The 19,376-nt window shown below is 37.9% G+C and overlaps 1 protein-coding gene across 3 annotated transcripts in view; it reads right to left on the minus strand.

The window, feature by feature from the left end:
* CDC42BPA (CDC42 binding protein kinase alpha (DMPK-like)) overlaps positions 1-19,376 on the minus strand; it is a 628,044-nt gene that overhangs the window by 408,616 nt on the left and 200,052 nt on the right. For all 3 annotated transcript variants that reach the window (XM_006871264.1, XM_006871263.1, XM_006871265.1), the window contains one exon: positions 17,755-17,838. In XM_006871264.1, the coding sequence (XP_006871326.1) occupies positions 17,755-17,838 (84 nt within the window). The remainder of the gene's footprint in view (positions 1-17,754; positions 17,839-19,376) is intronic.

Consider the following 19,376-nt stretch of genomic DNA (forward strand, 5'->3'; position numbering starts at 1 on the left):
CTGAAGAAAAAACAAGATGGTGGATCGGGTGGAAGTGCAGTGAGGAGCTCCGTCAGCAACAACACAGAATACCGGACCAAGCAGGTTCAGAGGATGGTGCCAGAACTCTGAACCACATATAAAGGAATATTCTAAATACTGGTTGGAAGGTTTACAGCTAGGGGCATTTACAGCAGAAACAAGAAATCCATTACTTTCTAATTCAAGATGCTCAGCTGTTCCCAGAGCAGCAATCTTGGGCAAGACCAAGTAGAGGAAGGATCAGAGCAGCCATGGACGCCTGACAGAACCACTGAGATAAAGGTGTGAACATTTGTTTTGTTTTTATCTGTTCAGTGGTCTCTCACTATATGTACACCTCCATTCAGGTGACTAGAGGGGGTACCTGAGTGAGTGGATACCCCACCTCCACCCCTGGAGGGTTTTACTACACATGCAAACAGATCTCCTCGAAACTGAAAGAGACAGTTTCCACTTAAAACCAAACAGCAGTGCAAAACAGCCACAGCTGGCCCTGAACTGTTTATCACTAGGAAAAAGGCCTGAACGGAGGTTGTGGAGCAGGACAGGCAGAATAAAAAGGAAACAGGCCAAAAATTAAATCCTGAGTTACTTCACAATGACCAACAGTGGCATCTTGAAATTACTCAGGAAGAAGAGTGAAAAGGAAAGCCCATCTCCTGATCACATCTACCTGGAGGCAATCAGAAAGCATAAAAAAATATCAAAATACACACCCATCTAAGTATTAAGGCCACAGGTAACTCCTGAAATATGCCCAAAAAACAGAAACAGATGACCATATCAGCACATGTTCTGAAATGAGATAAAGTAACTGAGGCAAATGAGCTGGAAGTGGACCTACACTCCATACTGGAAGATGGGCAGGCTTTGGAAATACCTCAGAAGGAATTCTGAAAAATGAATATAAAATGTATCAAAACATTATACAATGGAGTTGAGAAAAATAAGGAAGAAGTCAGAAAAGCACTATAGGAACAATCAAATAAGATACATACAGTATTGGAAACAATTCAAAACCTACAGAAACAGGTCCAAATGATTAATAATAGAATATCAGAAATGGACAATACACTCAAAAGGGCAAAGAAGAAGACCTGAAGAGATAGAAGCCAGACTAGTGAGCTAGAAGATAAATCTCTCAACACTACTAAGATAGAAGAGCAAGCAGAAAAAAGGGATAAAAAAAATCAGAAGAAGGCCTAAGATTCATGTTGGACAATATGAAGAGGAACAAGTTAAGATTATCAGCATTCTGGAACAGGAAGAATCACACAAATCCACAGAGGAGATAGTTGAAGAGCTGCTGGAATAAAATTTCCATAACATCCTGAAAAGTGAAAAGATAAGCATTCAAGAAACTCAACGAACCTCAAGAAGGACAGACCCTAAAAGAAATTCACCAAGATATAGCCTAATCAAGCTCTCCAAAATCAAAGATAAGGGCAGAATCCTGAAAGCAGCTAGTGAAAAGAGAAGTGTAACATACAAAGGCTAGCAAATCAGATTAAGCTTGAATCTCAAAGCAGAAACCATGCAGGCAAGAAGGCAATGGGGAGACACATATAAAACCCTGAAAGAAAAAAATTGACAACCAAGAAACTTCACCCAGCAAAGCTGTCAATCAAATATGGTGGTGTAATCAAAACATTTCAGGATAAACAGAATCTAAGGGATTTTTCCAAAGCCAACCCTGTGATGAAAAATATCCTAAAGGGAGGTCTGTAGGCTGTGAACCAACAAGAACAGGCAACAACCAGAGATTGACGTATGTGACAGCAGCATCCTGAACCAACTGACAAAATGAAAGAGTTGATAACAGAATAAAATTACAAGAACAGAGGATCTGGAAGATCAGTCCATGATCAAAACAACTACAATGTGAAAGAAGGTAAACACAGAGGAACAGAGATCCAGATGGTGATAAGGTCAGGTAGATTACAGGATAAAACAGACTATCTTAAATGGAGGGAAAAGTTAAGGTAACCACAATAGTGGGGTTGGAGTGGGGTTTTAGTTTGGGTATTGGGGAAGGCAATACAAGAAGGGGGAGGAGGAGGTGGAAGAACAAGACAGACAGGGGAACAGTGAGACAGGTTTGCAAGGCCTAAGTGGAACACAGGTAAATAGTGATTCATGGTCAACTTTGGAACAACAGGGCTTTGTGATACAGGAATCTAGGCATAGTTTGTAACGCGTGTTATTTGTGTTTTCTCTCTCTTTTCTTTTGTTAGGTTTGCCAATGGTCTGTCGATTTTGTTAATCCTTTCAAAGAACCAGCTTCTTGTCCTGTTGATTGTTTCTATAGTTTTTCTGTTTTCTATCTCATTTATTTCTGCTCTAATCTTTATTATTTCTGTTCTTTTGGTGGCTGTAGGTTCTCTCTGTTGGTCTGTTTCTAATTGTTGTAGATGCTGTGTTAATCTGTTAATTTTCATTCTTTCTTCTTTTTGGATGTGTGCGTTTATTGCAATAAACTGTCCTCTCAACACAGCTTTCACCGTGTCCCAAAGATTTTGGTATATTGTGTTTTCGGTCTCATTTGTTTCTAGGAACTTTGTGAATTCACATTTAATTTCTTCTACTTTTCAGCAGGGCGTTACTCAGTTTCCATGTATTTGACTTGATTTCCTTGGTCTTCCTACTGTTGATTTCACATCACCAGTAATTATCAATACACCTTAATTATATGTTTGAATAATTTCAGATGAAGAAGCTGTTGTTGGTTATGTGCCGTAGAGTCAGTTCTGACTTATAACGACACTATACAGGGTTTCCAAGGTTGCAAATCTTTACAGGAGCAGAAAGCCTTATCTTTCTACCATGGAACCGCTGGTAGAACTTCTGGCCTTGAGGTTAGCAGCTCAACTCGTAACCACTATGCTACCAGAGCTCCTTGAAGAAGTTGATAGAATTTAATTTCATCATCACTGGCCTCAATGGTTGGTGTGTAAATTTGAATAATAGTTGTATTATAATAATGGTATTAACTGGTCTTCCTTGTAGGTGTATGGACGTTATCCTATCACAGACAGTAGCACTGCATTTCATGATAGATCTTGAAATGTTCTTTTCGACGATGAATGTTAAGCCATTCCTCTTGAATTTGTTGTTCCCACCATAATAAACCATATGACTGTCAGATTCAAAATGACCAATATCAATCCATTTCAGCTCACTAATGTCTAGGATACTGATCTTTCTGCAAAATGTTTATTTTTGACAATGCTCAATTTTCCTATATTTGTATTTTATACATTTCATGTTCCAACTATCAATAGATATTTACAGCTGTTTTTCCTCATTTTGAATTGTGTCCAACCAGCAAATGAATGTCCCAAAAGCTTTACTTCATTTGCTTCATCATGGTCAACTCTACTTTGAGGAGGCAGCTCTTTCTTAGTTCTATTTTGATTGCATTCTAACCTGAGATGCTCATCTTCCAGCACTACAGCTGATAATGTTATGCTGCTACTCATAATGCTTTCATTTTCTGGTACTATGTCTGACAATTTTCCTCTGCTATTCTATGGTTTCCAGTGGCTACACATTCAGAACTTGTCTGTCTCTACTTCTTCCTAGTCTCCTGGCTTTAACTTACTATAACAGCAATCTGAAATATTGTAGACACTAGACCTTCAGCAAGGATCTAATGGTGTTGTGGTTGTTGTTGTTAGGTGCCATTGAGTCGGTACCGACTCATAGCGACCTTATGCACAGTAGAACGAAACATTGCCCAATCCTGGGCCAACCTCACTACTATTGCCACGCTTGAGTCCATCAATGCTGTCACTTGGCCAATCCATCTCGTTAGGGGTCTTCCTCTTTTCTCTGACCCTTGGTGGTTATGTGCCATGGAATTGATTCCGACTCATAGTGACCCTGTACAGAGTTTCTGAGGCTGTAAATCTTTACAGGAGCAGAAAGCCTCATCTTTCTCCCGCAGAACAGCTGGTAGTTTCGAACTGCTGACCTTGAAGTTTGCAGCCCGATTCACAACCACTATGCTACCAGAGCTCCTTTACCAAACATGATATCCTTCTCCAGTGACTGGTTCCTCCTGACAATATGTCCAAAGTATGAGAGACGAAGCTTGGCCATCTTGCCCTCCAAGGAGCACTCTGGCTGCACTTCTTCCAAAACAGATCTACTGGTTCTTTTGGCAGCCCATCGCACTTTCAATATAGGGTCCGCAAATTCGTTCTAACTCACAGCAATGAAACACTGTCTGGTTCTGTAACATTCTCTTAATTGTTGTCATTTTGAGTCTATGATTACAGTTAATATGTCAATCCATCTCTTTGGTGGTCTTCCTCTTTTAGACTGACCCTCTAACTTAAACAAGCATAATGGCCTCCATGGATTGGCCTCTACTGATAACAGGTCCAAAGTACATGAGACAAAGTCTTACCATCCTAGCTTCTAAAGAACAATGTTGTTCTTCTGGTACTCCATGGTACTTTCCATAGTTGTTGTTGTGAAGTATAAACAATAGCAACAACCATCTATCCCATGGCACACTCTGCTTCTCAGCTGGGTTCAATAATTTGTTGCAGTGGTCACAAAAAACTCACACACCACACTACAGTTAAGGCATTCATTATTGAAGTTAACAGGTTACAATGCAGGATCAGAAAATGCTAAGAGCACAACTCTTTTAGGCATAGCTTCTCCTCAGCCATGCCCACAGGCAGGACTCTCTCTTTCCCTCAGCTCCTTGGACTGGCCTCTGCCCTGCTCCAGCAATGTTACAAGACTCTTTTAGGGCTGTACACACCACTCTACCATGAGTCTCAGCCTGAAGGCACTCAGTTCTAGTTCCTTGAGTCAGCAACCTAACTCCTCCAATTAAGTGCCTGGAGGCACCCCGTTCTGCAAGCAAGTCTCCTGCCCAAAGTCATTCAGTTTTACTTGCTCAGTTGGCTAGGGAGCCCACCACTCTGTCTCATGCTTAGGCTCTTGATTTGCTGCTGTTGCTGTTAACATGGGTAGATCTGTGCCTCCTCTGTTACTCCTCTAGTGTCACAGCTTTCTGTCCCTAGGTCAAAGAAATTCAATATGCAGGGATCTCTGGATCAAAAGGACATACTCCACTCTTGGCTCTTCGTCTTTGAGGGTAGTGAGATCTCTCTTCTCTGCTTCTTAGATGGCTCATTTTATATCAGGGGTGGGGAACCTTTTTTCTGCTAAGGGTATTTGGATATTTGTAACATCATTCGTAGGCCATACAAAATCATCAACTTAAAAATTAGCCTGCTTTGCAGAGTGTGCCTTTTGATTATTTGGATGTTTGTATATTCCAGAGTGTTCTGGTGTACGTCAAAAAAATAAAAATATAAAAAAAAACCCACAGGGAATAGAGACAGGTACTGTTAAATGATGATGAAAGATAAATGTAAAACTGATGCTCTCCCATGTAAACTATCACTCAATTCACAATAAAAACTTTAAAAAAAAAAATACAACAAAAATTAGCCTGCTATGAGTGGTGCTGTAGGTTAATGTGCTGGACTGCAATGTCGGTTAGAACTGCAAGGTTGGCAGTTCAAACTCACCAACCACTCCTTGGAAATCCTATACAGGGTTGCTATGGGTCAGAACCAACTCGATGGCATTAACAAAAAACGTGATGGCAAGGAATCCTGGTGTGTTGCTGTGGGTTAATGTGACAGACTGCCAAGTCGGTTTGTGGTTCAAACTCACCAGTCACTCCTAGAAAATCCTATACAGGGTCGCTATGGAATGGATCCAAATCCATGGCACTTCACAACAACAATGTGATGGTTGGAACTGTAGTTGCCTTGACCTAATGATTTCACAGATCTTATACGGAAGTTCAAATTCACTACCCACTCCTTGGAAACCCTATGCAAGGTCACTATGAGTCGGAACCGACTTGACGGCACTTCTCAATGATACAGCTCATAGGCTAGACATTCCCACACCTGTTTTAAACATACATTAAGGTTCCATGTTTTTATTATCACTATTAATTCTGTTAACAATCACACACAACTGAACCATATAATCCTATCAGCATCTCTGCCCCTCCCTGCTCCAATTACCCAATCATCAGAAAAATGTCATTTGGTGTTAAGTATGCAAAGACTACAAGGAGCTCTGGTAGCATAGTGGTTATGAATCAGGCTGTAAACCGTAAGGTCAGCAGTTTGAAACTACCAGCAGGGAGAAAAATGAGGCTTTCTGCTCCCGTAAAGATTTACAGCCTTGGAAACCCTGTACAGGGTCGGTATGAGTCGGAACCAACTCCACGGCACATAATCAACACCATGCAAATGCAAAGACTATGGCAGGAAGAAACATCAAATAATTCACTACATCACATTTGCCAACAACATAATTCAAATGCATCATTGCTTCTTTGGTCTTCAAATGTTGTTGTTAGGTGCCTCAGTTCCAACACATAGTGACCTTGCATAGGGTTTCTGAGGCTGTAAACGTATACAGAATCAGAAAGACTCATCTTTCTCCACAGGGTGACTAGTGGCTTGTCCTACAGAACCACCAAGGCTCCTTTGGTCTTCTAATAGACACTCATTATTTCATTTGATTGATGACTCCAAACTAAATAAAATTACAAAGACGTTCTGTCACAGAAATAAAGTAGACTCTAATCTATGCTAAATCCAGGGGTGATGTAAATGGTTAAGCACTTAACTATTAACAGATTAGTGGATTGAACCCACTCAGAAACTTCTCAGAAGAAAAGTCAAGTGATTAATTTCTGAAAGGTCACAGCCTCAAAAACCCTATGAAGCGAAGTTCTACTCTACACACATGCATGAGGTTCCCAAGAGTCAGATTTTTTAACATTTTTTAAGCTAAACTGCTTGTAGTTGCTATTGTTGTTAAGTGCTGGTCCAGTCAGTTCCGACTGTAGGGCTTCCAAGGATGAGCTGGTGGGTTTGAACTGCTGATCTTTTGGCTCACAGTCCAGTGCTGATCAAACTGCTTAATAAAATATAATTTAAAAATAATAATTAAATGGTTTAATCAAATACAAGGTTAGAGAAAACAGTATACAAATCAACACCGCTACATTGTACTTATCACTCAACTTCAACAAGTATCTTATTGGCCAATTTGTTTCATCTCCATCCTCAACTCATTACTACTCCACATAACATAGATTTTTTTTTTTTTTTAAGCAAATCCCAGACATCATAAAATTTTATCCTTAATACTTAGTTATTATGAAGTCTTGGTTGCATAGTGGATTACAAACTGAGCTGCTAACCACAAGGTCAGTAGTTTGAACCTACCAGTTGCTCCACAGGAAAAAGATGAGGCTTTTTGCTTCTGTAAAGATTTAGAGGGTCTCTATGAGATGGAACCAACTCGGTGGCACACAACCCCCATCACTACCATCACCACTTAGATATTAAACTATTTCAACTAATGCCTCAGATACTTAGATGTCAAGTGTAGCCTGCTTTTCTGCTTCAATGTGTTACACTGTCCTCAGTTGGTTGTCATAACTTGGCAGGGGTGGGGATTTGTGGCATGGGGTAGGGAGGTGAGAGATTCTACTGACATCTAGTGGATAAAGGTTAGTGATGCCTTGAAGGTATATAAATTCTAGAGTGGGAACAAAATGAATTTCTCCATTGTTAAAAATTAGACTGGCCAGCTAGAAAAATGTATTATTGACATTCTTTGTAGAATCACATTTTAAACAAGAAGAGCACAGTACAGCTCAGCATACTTCCATATCCCTCCTTGCATTTATATTATCATCCTACAATGCACAGGACTGATGCCCATAACACAGAATTGTCTGACTTAGTGCCACTGTGGAGAAACCTTGTTCTAAATCAGTATTTATCAAATTTTACACACTGGGGTTCATAAAAGTGTCCCAGAAATTCAACACAATTAAAGGCTAAAATGTGTTCTTCAACTACTGTTTTTAATTAGCAAGATTTTTCACATTTCCTCTGTAAAAACAGAACATGAAAATGTAATAATATGAGAAATAATGGAGATTATATTGTTTCCTCAGATTCAGTCACATTATCTTTCAAACAAACATTCTGCTTGCCATAGTGATAGTTCTAACTGCTAGGCAGTTTTACACTGTTACATTGAATCCTGAGAAGATCAAGTAGCACAGTGACGAGCAGATACAGTTCAAGTGCACCAAGTCACTCCACAGGAGAAAGATGTGGCACACATAAAGATTACAGCCTTGGAAAGTCTACAAGACAATTCTACCCTGTCTTAGACGGTAGCTGTGAGTTGGAATCGAGTTGATGGCAATGGGTTTGGTTTGGATTTTATGTTCACTCATATACAGCTTACATTTTATCTTTAATGGACTACTTGTTAAAGACAAACAGTAACAAGATTATTTATGTTGAAATGTTGTTGTTGTTAAGTGCATTCAAGTCAGTTTCGACTCATAGTGACTCTGTATAGGGCTTTGAAGGAGTGGCTAGTGTGTTTGAACTACCACCAAGCTTGTGGCTAGCAGTCCAGTGCTTATCCTACAGTGTCACATATAGAAATGTTAATAAAAACCATATAAATGATAATTCTGAGAAGTTCTCATATGACTCTTCTTACCAATCCATAAGTTTTCAGAGCAACAGTTCTGAAAATCATGTACTGAACAGAGAAAATCTAAAGATGATTGTATCTACTTTGGCTTCTAGTTCATTATATTCACCCAAAAAATACTACCACAGAGAAGTTATTTCAAATAACAACTCCCTCTATCTAATAACATTTGAGGAAGGGGGAACAACAATTTCCACTAAAAAGACATACAGATAAAAATTTTAAATTGCAAAACACAAGAATTCCAAATATTACATCTTAAAAACCACAACATCAATTTATTTTTAGATCTCTATTTTACTGTGTATTTGATGGCTAAACCAAACCTGAGATATGTTACTTTTAAATTTGTCAGTAACAATGCTTCTAAATAATATATAAAGATATATGTCAAATAAACAATTTTATAACATTATAACATGCAAAGTTGGCAAATATGCAATAAAACAGACACATGTACATATTATGAGCATAATGTACATTGGTCCAACTTTTTCAGGAAACAATTTGGCAATAATAACAAAAGTTGAATGTATGTATCCCTCTCAACATAGGTGCTCTAATACCAAGGAATATAATTTTGGAAGTACAGAAAAGTATTTCATTCTAGAATGGGCACAAATGAATCTGCCCTATGGTAAAAATTAGACTGCCCACCTAGAAAAATAATTATTTACACTCTATGTAGAATCTCATTTTAAAAAAGGACAGCACTGTCCAATTCAGCATATTTCCATAGCCTTCCTTCTTTTTGTTGTTGTTGTTAAGTGCCATAGAGTCAGTTCCACCTCATAGCAATCCTGGATAGGGCTTCCAAGGAGTGACGGGTAAGCTTCAACTGCTGACCCTGTGGTTCAAACCAATTTTGTAGTCCAGCACATTAACCCACAGTGCCACACCAGGACTCCTTGTAGTTTATATTAATAGAATACATACAAATAATACTACTGAACAAGAAATTTTATACAATATATTTAAAGTTCTTGATTTCCCTTTTATTTGTACACTATGTGTTATAAGAGTATTTGAATATATTAATAATGTTAGGTTTTTTTGGTTTTTTGTTTTTAATTGAGCTGTTAATCATAATTGTAGTCTGGGAGTTATGAGCTGGAGATACATATTTCTGGACAAAAAGCAACTGCCATAAACTTAATTCTGACTCACGGTGACCTATAGGGTTTTCTACAGTGTTTACAATGGCTGATTTTTTCAGTTGTAGCTCATCAGGCTTTTCTTACAAGTCACCTTGCAACTTTTCAGTTAGCAGTGAAATATATTAACTACTTGTACGATCCAGGAACTAAAAGAGTATGTAAGAAATCTTTAAAAAATATTTCCTTTAAATAGAAAAACTGGGTATTAGGGGAATGATGGAGTTTTTATTATTATTCACTTTTTCATTTTTGTAGTGTCTACATTGTACTGCCTGTGGGTCACTGTAGTACCTGTAGGAAGGTCAGGAATAAGAGGCAGTTCAAATTTAATGATCTAAATTCATTACTACTATATATAATCAAACTAAACCCAAACCACTGCCGTCAAATAGATTCTTACTCATGGCAACCTCATGGCTACTATACTGTTGTTTAGTGCTGTAGAGTTGGTTCAGACTCATTGTGACCCTGTTTGAGGGTTTCCAAGGAACTGCTGGTAGGTTTGAACTGATGATCTTATGGTTAGCAGTCCATTGCTTATCCTACAGTGTCACACCAGGACTCCGGCTACTATACTTCATTATTGTTATGTGCCGTCGAGACAGTTCCAACCCATAACAACCCTGTAAAGGTTTCTGAGGAACAGTTGGTGAACCTGAACCACCAACCTTGCGGTTCAAAACAATTCTGCAGTCCAGTGCATTAACCCACAGCACCATACCAGGTTACTATACTACTACTTCTAAAAAAAAAAAATCATATAAAAAATTACAAGTAACAAAACAGAGATAACAACAATAACAAAAAATAACAGCCATAAATCAATACTGCTGCATGTAGCAGAATATACTGTTCCTCAGCTTTAGAGAGATCTTATTGTTATTGTTAAATGCCACTGAGGTGGTTCTGATTGATAGCGATCCTGTATAGGGTTTCTGAGGAATGGCTGGTGGGTTGGAAACAATAACCTTGCAGTTAGCAGTTCAGGGCTTATTCTACAGCACCACACTGGGACTCCTTTAACATGTAAAGACTATAATTATATTCATTTTATAAATAGGAACACTAAGCCTGTTGTTGTTACTGTTGTTGGTTCTGACTCACACAGATCCAGTGTACAACAGAACAAAACAAATCCTGGTCCTGGCTCATCTTCACAACCGTTACTGCAGCCACTGTGCCAATTCACTTTGTTGAGGGTCTTGATCTCTTACATTAACCCTCTACTTTACCAAGCATGATGTCTTTCTCCAAGGATTGGTCCCTCTTGATGATATGTCCAAAGTATATGAGATGAAGTCTCACCACCTTCCTTCTAAAGAGCATGCTGACTATACTTATTCCAAAACAGATTTGTTCATTCTTCTACCAGTCCACAGTACAGTCAGTATTCTTCACCATGATTATACTTTAAAGACATTAATCCTTTTTCTTTTTTTTTTTGTGGAAGATAGATTAGACTTTTATTTCCGTAAAGATTTACAGCTTTGGAAACCCTATACAGAGTCACTTTGATGACACACAGTCATCATCATTACCACCACCACCACCGCTGTGTGCTAGCTATTAGTCTAGGTATTTGTTGTTGTTGGCAACTTGTATCTCCAGCTCATAACTCCCAGACTACATTTATGATTAACAGCTCAATTAAAAAAACAAACAAAACAAAAACCCAACATTATTAAGATATTAAAATACTCTTGTAACACATAATGTACAAATTAAGGCAAATCAAGAACTTTAAATATATTGTATACAGATTTCAGCAGAACAGTCAGACTAAGACAGACTAGGAACAAGGAGAGTTAGACTACCTCTGAATGTTTAGCCACTGAAAACCTTATGAAGAGCGTGGAAAATTGTCAAATACAGAAGAAGAGAACATTATGAATAGCAGCAGAACATTGTTAGATATCGTATTGGGAGATGAGCCCTCAGTTGGAAGGCACTCAAAATATGACTGGGGAAGAGCTGCTGCCTCAAAATAGGGTTGAAAATGTGTGAATGGAGCAAAGCTTTCTGAACTTTCATTTGCTGATGAGGCACAACACAAAACAAGAAACAGCTGCAAATATACTTTAATAATTGGAACATGGAATGTATGAAGTATGGAATGTCTGAATATAGGAAAATCGGAAATTGTTAAAAACTGGGAACATGTTTTTCCCTGGAGTGTTACTGAAAAGCCCTCAGCAGTTATACTTATTTATTTACTATTGTATTTGAAAGACATAAAAAGGAGTCTCTCTTACTTAACCTATAAATTCAAGATAACAATCCTATAGAAACAAACAGACTTGAAGTATACCAGTTTGAATGCAGAATATTGTATTCTATTCCCACACAACTAATTGAATCAAAATCAACTTCAAATAATAGGAATTTTCACTGTCAGGAATTACTTTGGAGTACCCTATTTCTTGAGAAAGTGCTAGCTTACTTAAGAGGATTTAAGATATTTTTGTTCTCTCCTTTGTGTGACTAAAGGTTGCCAATTCTCTGGACCTGGCTGTGAATGCCACTGAAAAATATTAACTAAATTGCTAATTATCTTTAGCAGTGCTTTAAAGAAGTTTAAGATTTCCATTAAAACTCAAGATAAAATGGCTTCAGCCTAGTATTAATTACACCACTAGTGGCATTTTCATGTGCAGACATGCAGGGTTAGCTTTAAGTATCCTGGCTAGCCAATCCTGGCTTATAAAATCCCAACTTTACCCCAGGTGATGATATCTCAGTAGTCCCTTAAAATTAACAGAATTTAGGAGACAATGCTAAGAGCTGGACTGGTATCTGGGAGACCTGAGTTTTTTAGCAACAGCTCTGTGGATACACTCATCTATAAATAGGAGATGACATCAAGAAAGGGTCATTTGGGAGCTACAACAGGAAAAAAAAATTTTTTTTGGTAGTAAAATATGCTAGAATGGCAACATGTATGCTAAAGGAAACTCAAATGCGAGCAAACAAACATTGCTTAGACCAGAATGGCTATGATTCTGCAAGATAGCGAGAGACAGTGATGACTGATTTAGAGTATCTTCAAAGCAGTCACTTTTGTTTAAAACATGACAACCATGACCCCCCTTTTTAAAGTGGACAGTTTTTATTAAAATCCACAGCAGCTTGAAAGATTTATCCTATAAAGTGTTGGTAGAAATGGAAACACACACATACTGTTCATTTATGGGCATATACAGAAAAGCAAAGAGTGAAGCATTCCAAAGCATCTTGTGGCAAGTCTCAGTCTTGACTGCCATGGGAGAAATATAAGCAGTTTTCAAAACTAAATAAATATGCTTGCATCTTAAATTTATGTAGTGATTTTTGCTAACTCACCAAGAATAAGCTCCTGGTTTAAACTACATTTGCTGTATAAACTACAGTGTATGATATTGCATCCAGCATTGTTATCATCAATAGCTCATGGATTTTACCTCTGTATATTGTATTGTAAGAGTCCTGGTATGGTGCTGTAGGATACGCACTGGACCAGCAAGGTCGGTCTGAACCAGAAGGTCAGCAATTCAATCTCACCAGCCACTCCTTGGAAACCCAATACAAGGTAACTATGAATCGGAACCAAGCTGACAACACTTAACAACAATACTGATAAGGTAAAACATATTGTATTGATAAGGTGAAAAACAAACAAGTAAAACAAAAACCAAATTTGAAGCATTAAAAGAAAGATCTTCACCTAAATAATTATTAGAAACGTGAGGAATTTGTCAGTTGCTTTACACAAGGATGAAGAGATCCAAGAAGCTCATCTATAACACAATGCAAACCATTATTTTATTGTGAAATTCTCACAGATGGAAAATTAAAATGAATATTTATTCTGTCCATTTCATTTAACAATAATCTTATCACTTATTTTTATACCATGTATTTCTGTTGCCTATTTAGTGAAAAATTAACCTTGAGTTTTTGGAGAGGAAAAAAAAAAGATGAATATCCTAGGTATTACTAAGCTGAAATGGACTAGAAGTGGCCATTTTGAATCAGATAATCATACAGTTTACTATACCGGGACCAACAAATTCAAGATAAATGGTGCCCCATTCATTATCAGAAAGAGAATTTGAAGCTCTGTCTTGAAGACAATGCTATCTGTGATAGCATAATATCCAAACACCTACAAGGAAGACCAGTTAATATCACCATTAATCAAATTTATGCACTAACCACTAAGGTCAGTGATTATGAAATTGAAGAACTCAACCAATTTCTACAGTTTGAAATTGATCAAACATGCAAACAAGCTGTGTTGATAATTACTGGTGATTGGAATACAAAGATTGAAAACAAAAGGGAAAATATGGAAAAGATGGCCCTGGTGATAGCATGATGCTGGAGACCACATGACAGAATTTTGCAAGACCAATGACTTCTTTATTGTAAATACTTTTAACAACATAAGAAAGAGACTATACACATGGACCTCACCAGATGGAATATGCAGGAATCAAAAAGACTACATCTGTGGGAAGAGACAGTGGAAAAGCTCCATATCATCAAGCAAAATAAGGTCTGGGACCAACTGTGGAACTGAACATCAATTGCTAATATGCAAGTTCAGGCTAAAGCTGAAGAAAATGAAAACAAGTTCACAAGAGACAAAATGTGACCTTGAATATGTTGCTGCTGTTAAAGGTCGTCAAGTCAGGTCTGATTCATAGCAACTTGGTACATAGCGTTTCTGAGGTGGGTTTGAACCACTGGCCATACAATTCAATCCAATTTTGTTGTACACACCACGAATATATTCCACCTGAATATAGAGATCATCTCAACCAGAGACCAGAAGAGTTGTGAGATGACATTCAGAGCACTGCACAGGAAGAAAGTAAAAGGTCATTTAAAAGACAGGAAAGAAAGAAGACAAAAATGGATGTCACAAGATTCTCTGAAACTCGATTTCCAGTGTAGAGAAGTTAAAGTAAATGGAAGAAATGAAAGAGCGGAACAGAAAATTTCAAAGGACAGCTCGAGAAGGCCAAGTTATATTATAATGAAATGTGCAAAGACGTTGAGTTAGAAAACCAAAAGGAAACAGCACATTTAGCATTGCTCAAACTGAAAGAACTATAAAAAAAATTCAAGCCTTGACTTGCAATATTAAAGGATATTATGGGCAAAATATTGAATGATACAGAAAGTACCAAAAGTAGATGGAAGGAATCACAGAGTCACTGTACCAAAAAGAAATGGTCAATGTTCAAACATTTAAAGAATGGATAGTACTGAAGGAAGAAGCCCAAGCTACACTGAAGGGACTGGCAAAACACAAGGTTCCAGGAATTTAAAGAAAACAAATTGAAATCTCGTAACAAACTGACACAGCACTGGAAGCACTCACTCATCTATGCCAAACAATCTGAAAGACAAGTACATAGCCAAAGAGAGGTGAAACAACATAATGCAGAAATCATTGAACAATATCAAGAAAAACTTGGTTGAATAAAATTTAAAAATGGCTGCAACTGTACATCAACAAGGAACTGTAAGAAACTGGATTCAGAAGAGAATGTGAAACTAGGGGCATTGTTTCTGACATCAGATGGATGGCTAAAAGCAGAGAATACCAGAAAGATGTTTACTTGTATGTTATTGACTATGCAAAAGCTTTCAACTGTGTGGGTTATGACAAGCTATGGACAACATTGTGAAGAATGGGTATTACAGAATACTTTTTTTTTTTTTTTGCTCATGAGGAACATGTACATAGACCAAAAGGCAGTTATTCAAACAGAATAAGAGCACAATGAGTGGTTTAAAATTAAGAAAGGTGTGTGCCAGAGTTGTATTCTTTCACCATACTTACACAGTCAATATACTGAGCAAATAATTCAAGAAGCTGAATTATATGAATAAGAACGTGGCTTTAGGATTAGCAGAAGATTCATTAACAACCTGTGATATGCAGAAGATCAACCTTGCCTGATGAAAGTGAAGAAGATTTAAAATACTGATGAATATCAGTATTTTATATGGGTTTGGGTTGAACCTCCACATAAAGAAAACAAAAATCCTCACAACTGGCCCAATAAGTAACATCATAATGAGTGGTGAAAAGATTCAAGTTGTCAAAGACTTCATGTTGTTTGGAACTACAATCAACACTCATATAAGTAACAGTCAAGAAATCATACAATTTATTACATTAGACAAATCTGTTGCACAAGACCTCTTAAAGTGTTGAAGAACAAAGATGTCAGCTTGAAGACTAAGGTGCACCTGATCCAACCCATGGTATTTTCAACAGCCTCATATGCATGTGAAAGTTGGATAATGAATAAGGAAGACCATAGAATAATTGATGCATTTGAGCTATGGTGTTGAAGAATATTAAAAGTAGCATGGGACCATCAATGGAGAAAAGTAGAGAGTGGGACCCTACCCAGAGAAGCAGTGATGCCTGAGATGGAGGCAGAGACGATGACGTGGAGAGATGGAGTGGCTGGGGACTGGAAATCCAGAGAGGGAAAGGGGCTGTGTGCTGATGACCAGGGGTGGGGGCAGGCTTGCAGGGTATGCCCTTTGGTTGGTTGATGATGCATGGACGGGACTGTAACTATGGCAATGAAACGGTATATGACAGAATGAACGTAAAACTAATGTTCTCCATGTAAACTATCACATAATTCACAATAAAACATTTAAAAAAAAAAGTAGCATGGACTGCCAGAATAACAAACAAATTTGTGTTGGAAGAAGTATAACCAGAATGCTCCTTAGAAGTCAGTGTGATGAGATTCCATCTCATATTTTGGATATATCATCAGAAATGACCATTACCCGGAGAAGGACATTATGCTTGGTAAATGGGAGGGTCAGCTCTCAATGGAAGGAAGACTTTCAATGAGGTGACTGACACAGTGGCAGCAGCAATGAGCTCAAGTGTTAACAACAACTGTGAGGATGGTACAGGACCAGGCAGTGTTTTGTTTTGGTGTACACAGGGTCACTTGATTCAGAGCCAACTTCTCTATACTTCTTATGCTGACAAAATTGAAAAAAAAAGTATCAAACACACAATCACCCCAGAGGGTCACTTCTCTCCAATACATGATATTTAGTGTGTTAATAAGATATCAATTAGCAGCAGGCTCATGCTATTTACTAGTGGACACAGAGTTATCAGCAGTACCAATTTAGAATTGAGAACCAATTTAGAATACTCATCCTTATGATTTTGTTTCTCTAGACCCTCTCTTGGTTCCAATGTCCTAGCCTTGGTTCTCTTGAAAGGCAACATCTGTGAAGCTTATAAAGTAAAGTTTATATTAAGGAAATGGGTCAACAGTTGTTGTTGGTGTTGTGAAATGCCGTCAAGCTGGTTCTGACCCATAGCGAGCCTGTGTAGGGTTTCTGAAGCGCTGCTGTTAAGTAAGCTTGAACCACTGACCTTGTAGTTCAAACGACGTTGCAGTCCAGTGCATTAACCCACAGCACCACACCCCAAGTCTGTGGGTGAGATGAATCAAGATCGAAATGTCAGATGGCAGACTGGCAGGCTGGGTAGGTAAGATGACAGCCAGCTGATGACTCCAGGATTGGCAGGCAACAAAACAGGCTCCTGGCTCGAGTCCAAAGAATGAAGGTTGGATGAAGAGCTAGATGTAGATTCCAGATCAGCAGAAAGTAAGCAAGTTTTTCCCAAGTGTCCAATATATTGGAAGCAGGCCACACCTCTGAGAAAACTTCATTTGATTGGCTGCTCATAGCAAACTTCATTAAAGAGTTGATTTACATTATATTAGATCACATCATGTGGTATAGCTACATCTCTGCAGCCAAATCATTGTGACTCCTGGCCCAATGAAATGGACACAAAACCTTAACTCTCACATATTGGTTAAAAGCATTCTATCATATATTAAAAGGTTACCAAATGATATGCAAGATCTACTAACACAATATAATTTTATAGTTCTCTAAAAATATTTGTAAAATATTATTTAAATAATCAAATACATAAGCTTCTTACCTCGGCTCTTTTCAGCATTTCCCATTTATTCAATATTTTCATGGCAAATACTTTATCTGCATTTTTTAGTTTTACTACAGCAACCTAGAAAAGAGAAAGAAGAGTATAACTTTGAAGACTGACAAAACACTTCCTTAGTTATCCATTTTTCCTTTTTTCTTTCTGTGAAAAAATAAATACCAATTATCAATGAATGTTATACAGTTCAAATTTTAAGATCCTAAATTAAACAGTGTTATCAGGTGAAAAAGTCACATTAGTGAACAGGCCAAACAAATAACAGTTAATGATTATGTAGTAATCTTCTATTCCAGGCTTTCTGCACTAAAATTTAAACTCAATATATGCTATCACTAAGAAACAGACTAAAATGTACAAACATGAAAGAACTAGAGTTGGTTAAGCAATACATATCAAACTCCAAAATGATGCCACAAGCAATGCCAGCGGCCAAAATAAACATGTTCCATGGGGATGAAAAGATATGAAATAAACTGAAAATATTATTTCTCATACCACATGCTCTTATACACTACACTATACAAACATACTTCTAGAGAAGAATTAAGATGAATAGTACTTAATTGTAAACATTATAGTCTCCTTTCCAACAATAGACATTTCTCTATTTTGTATTTTAGTTACAGATTTTTTAAAGAATTGTCAAATACAAATAAATGAGTCCCTATTCTCACCCTCAACAAAATGATGACATTCCTGTTTCTATTTCTCTGCTTCAGTATAACTGAATAATCTCATCAAGATCTTGGAAAGGTTCAAAACACAAGTTGAACTACTCAGTACATTCTGAAATCAAATGTTGCACAATTAACAGTGGAAATGGACAAAAGGACAAGAGCATAAGTTAAACAAGCCTACCATTTGGACAGATCACAGACCTTCTCCATTATCTGATTTAGGGAAGGATGGCTAAAAGACCCCACCACTCCAGTGTCTTCCCATCAAGTCATAATGTGAGAAAAGTACTCCTAGCAGCACTGCATGATCACTACAGTCCAACTTTATTACTCACACACACACACACACACACACACACACACATTGTTGTTAAGTGCCATCAAATCAGTTCTGACTCATAGTAACCCTGTATAGGCTTCCCAAGGCATGGCTGGTGAGCTTGAACCACCAACCTTGAGGTTCAAACTGAACTTGCAGTCCAGGGCATTAGGCCACAGTGCCACACCAGGACTCCATACACACACACATATGTATGTAACCTATATATATTGTTGTTGTTGTTAAGTACCGTGGAGTTGGTTCCGACTCATAGTGACTCTGCACAGGGTTTCCGAGGCTGTAAATCTTTACAGAAGCAGAAAGCCTCATCTTTCTCCTGTGGAACAGCTGGTAGTTTATAGTTGTTGTTAAGTGCCGTCAAGTTGGTTCCGACCCATAGTGACCCTGTATAGGGTTTCCAGGGAGCAGCTGGTCAGCTTGAACCACCAACTTTGTGGTGCCAAACGACTTTGTGGTGCCAAATTAACCCACAGCACCACACCAGGGCTCCATATATATATATTTGTTACTGTTGTTTTTAAGTACCCTCGAGTTGGTTCCAACCCATAGTGACACTGTAAAGGGTTTCCAAGGAACGACTGATG

The sequence above is a fragment of the Chrysochloris asiatica genome, unplaced genomic scaffold, assembly GCF_000296735.1.
Source record: "Chrysochloris asiatica unplaced genomic scaffold, ChrAsi1.0 scaffold00165, whole genome shotgun sequence".
Classification (NCBI taxonomy): Eukaryota; Metazoa; Chordata; class Mammalia; order Afrosoricida; family Chrysochloridae; genus Chrysochloris; species Chrysochloris asiatica.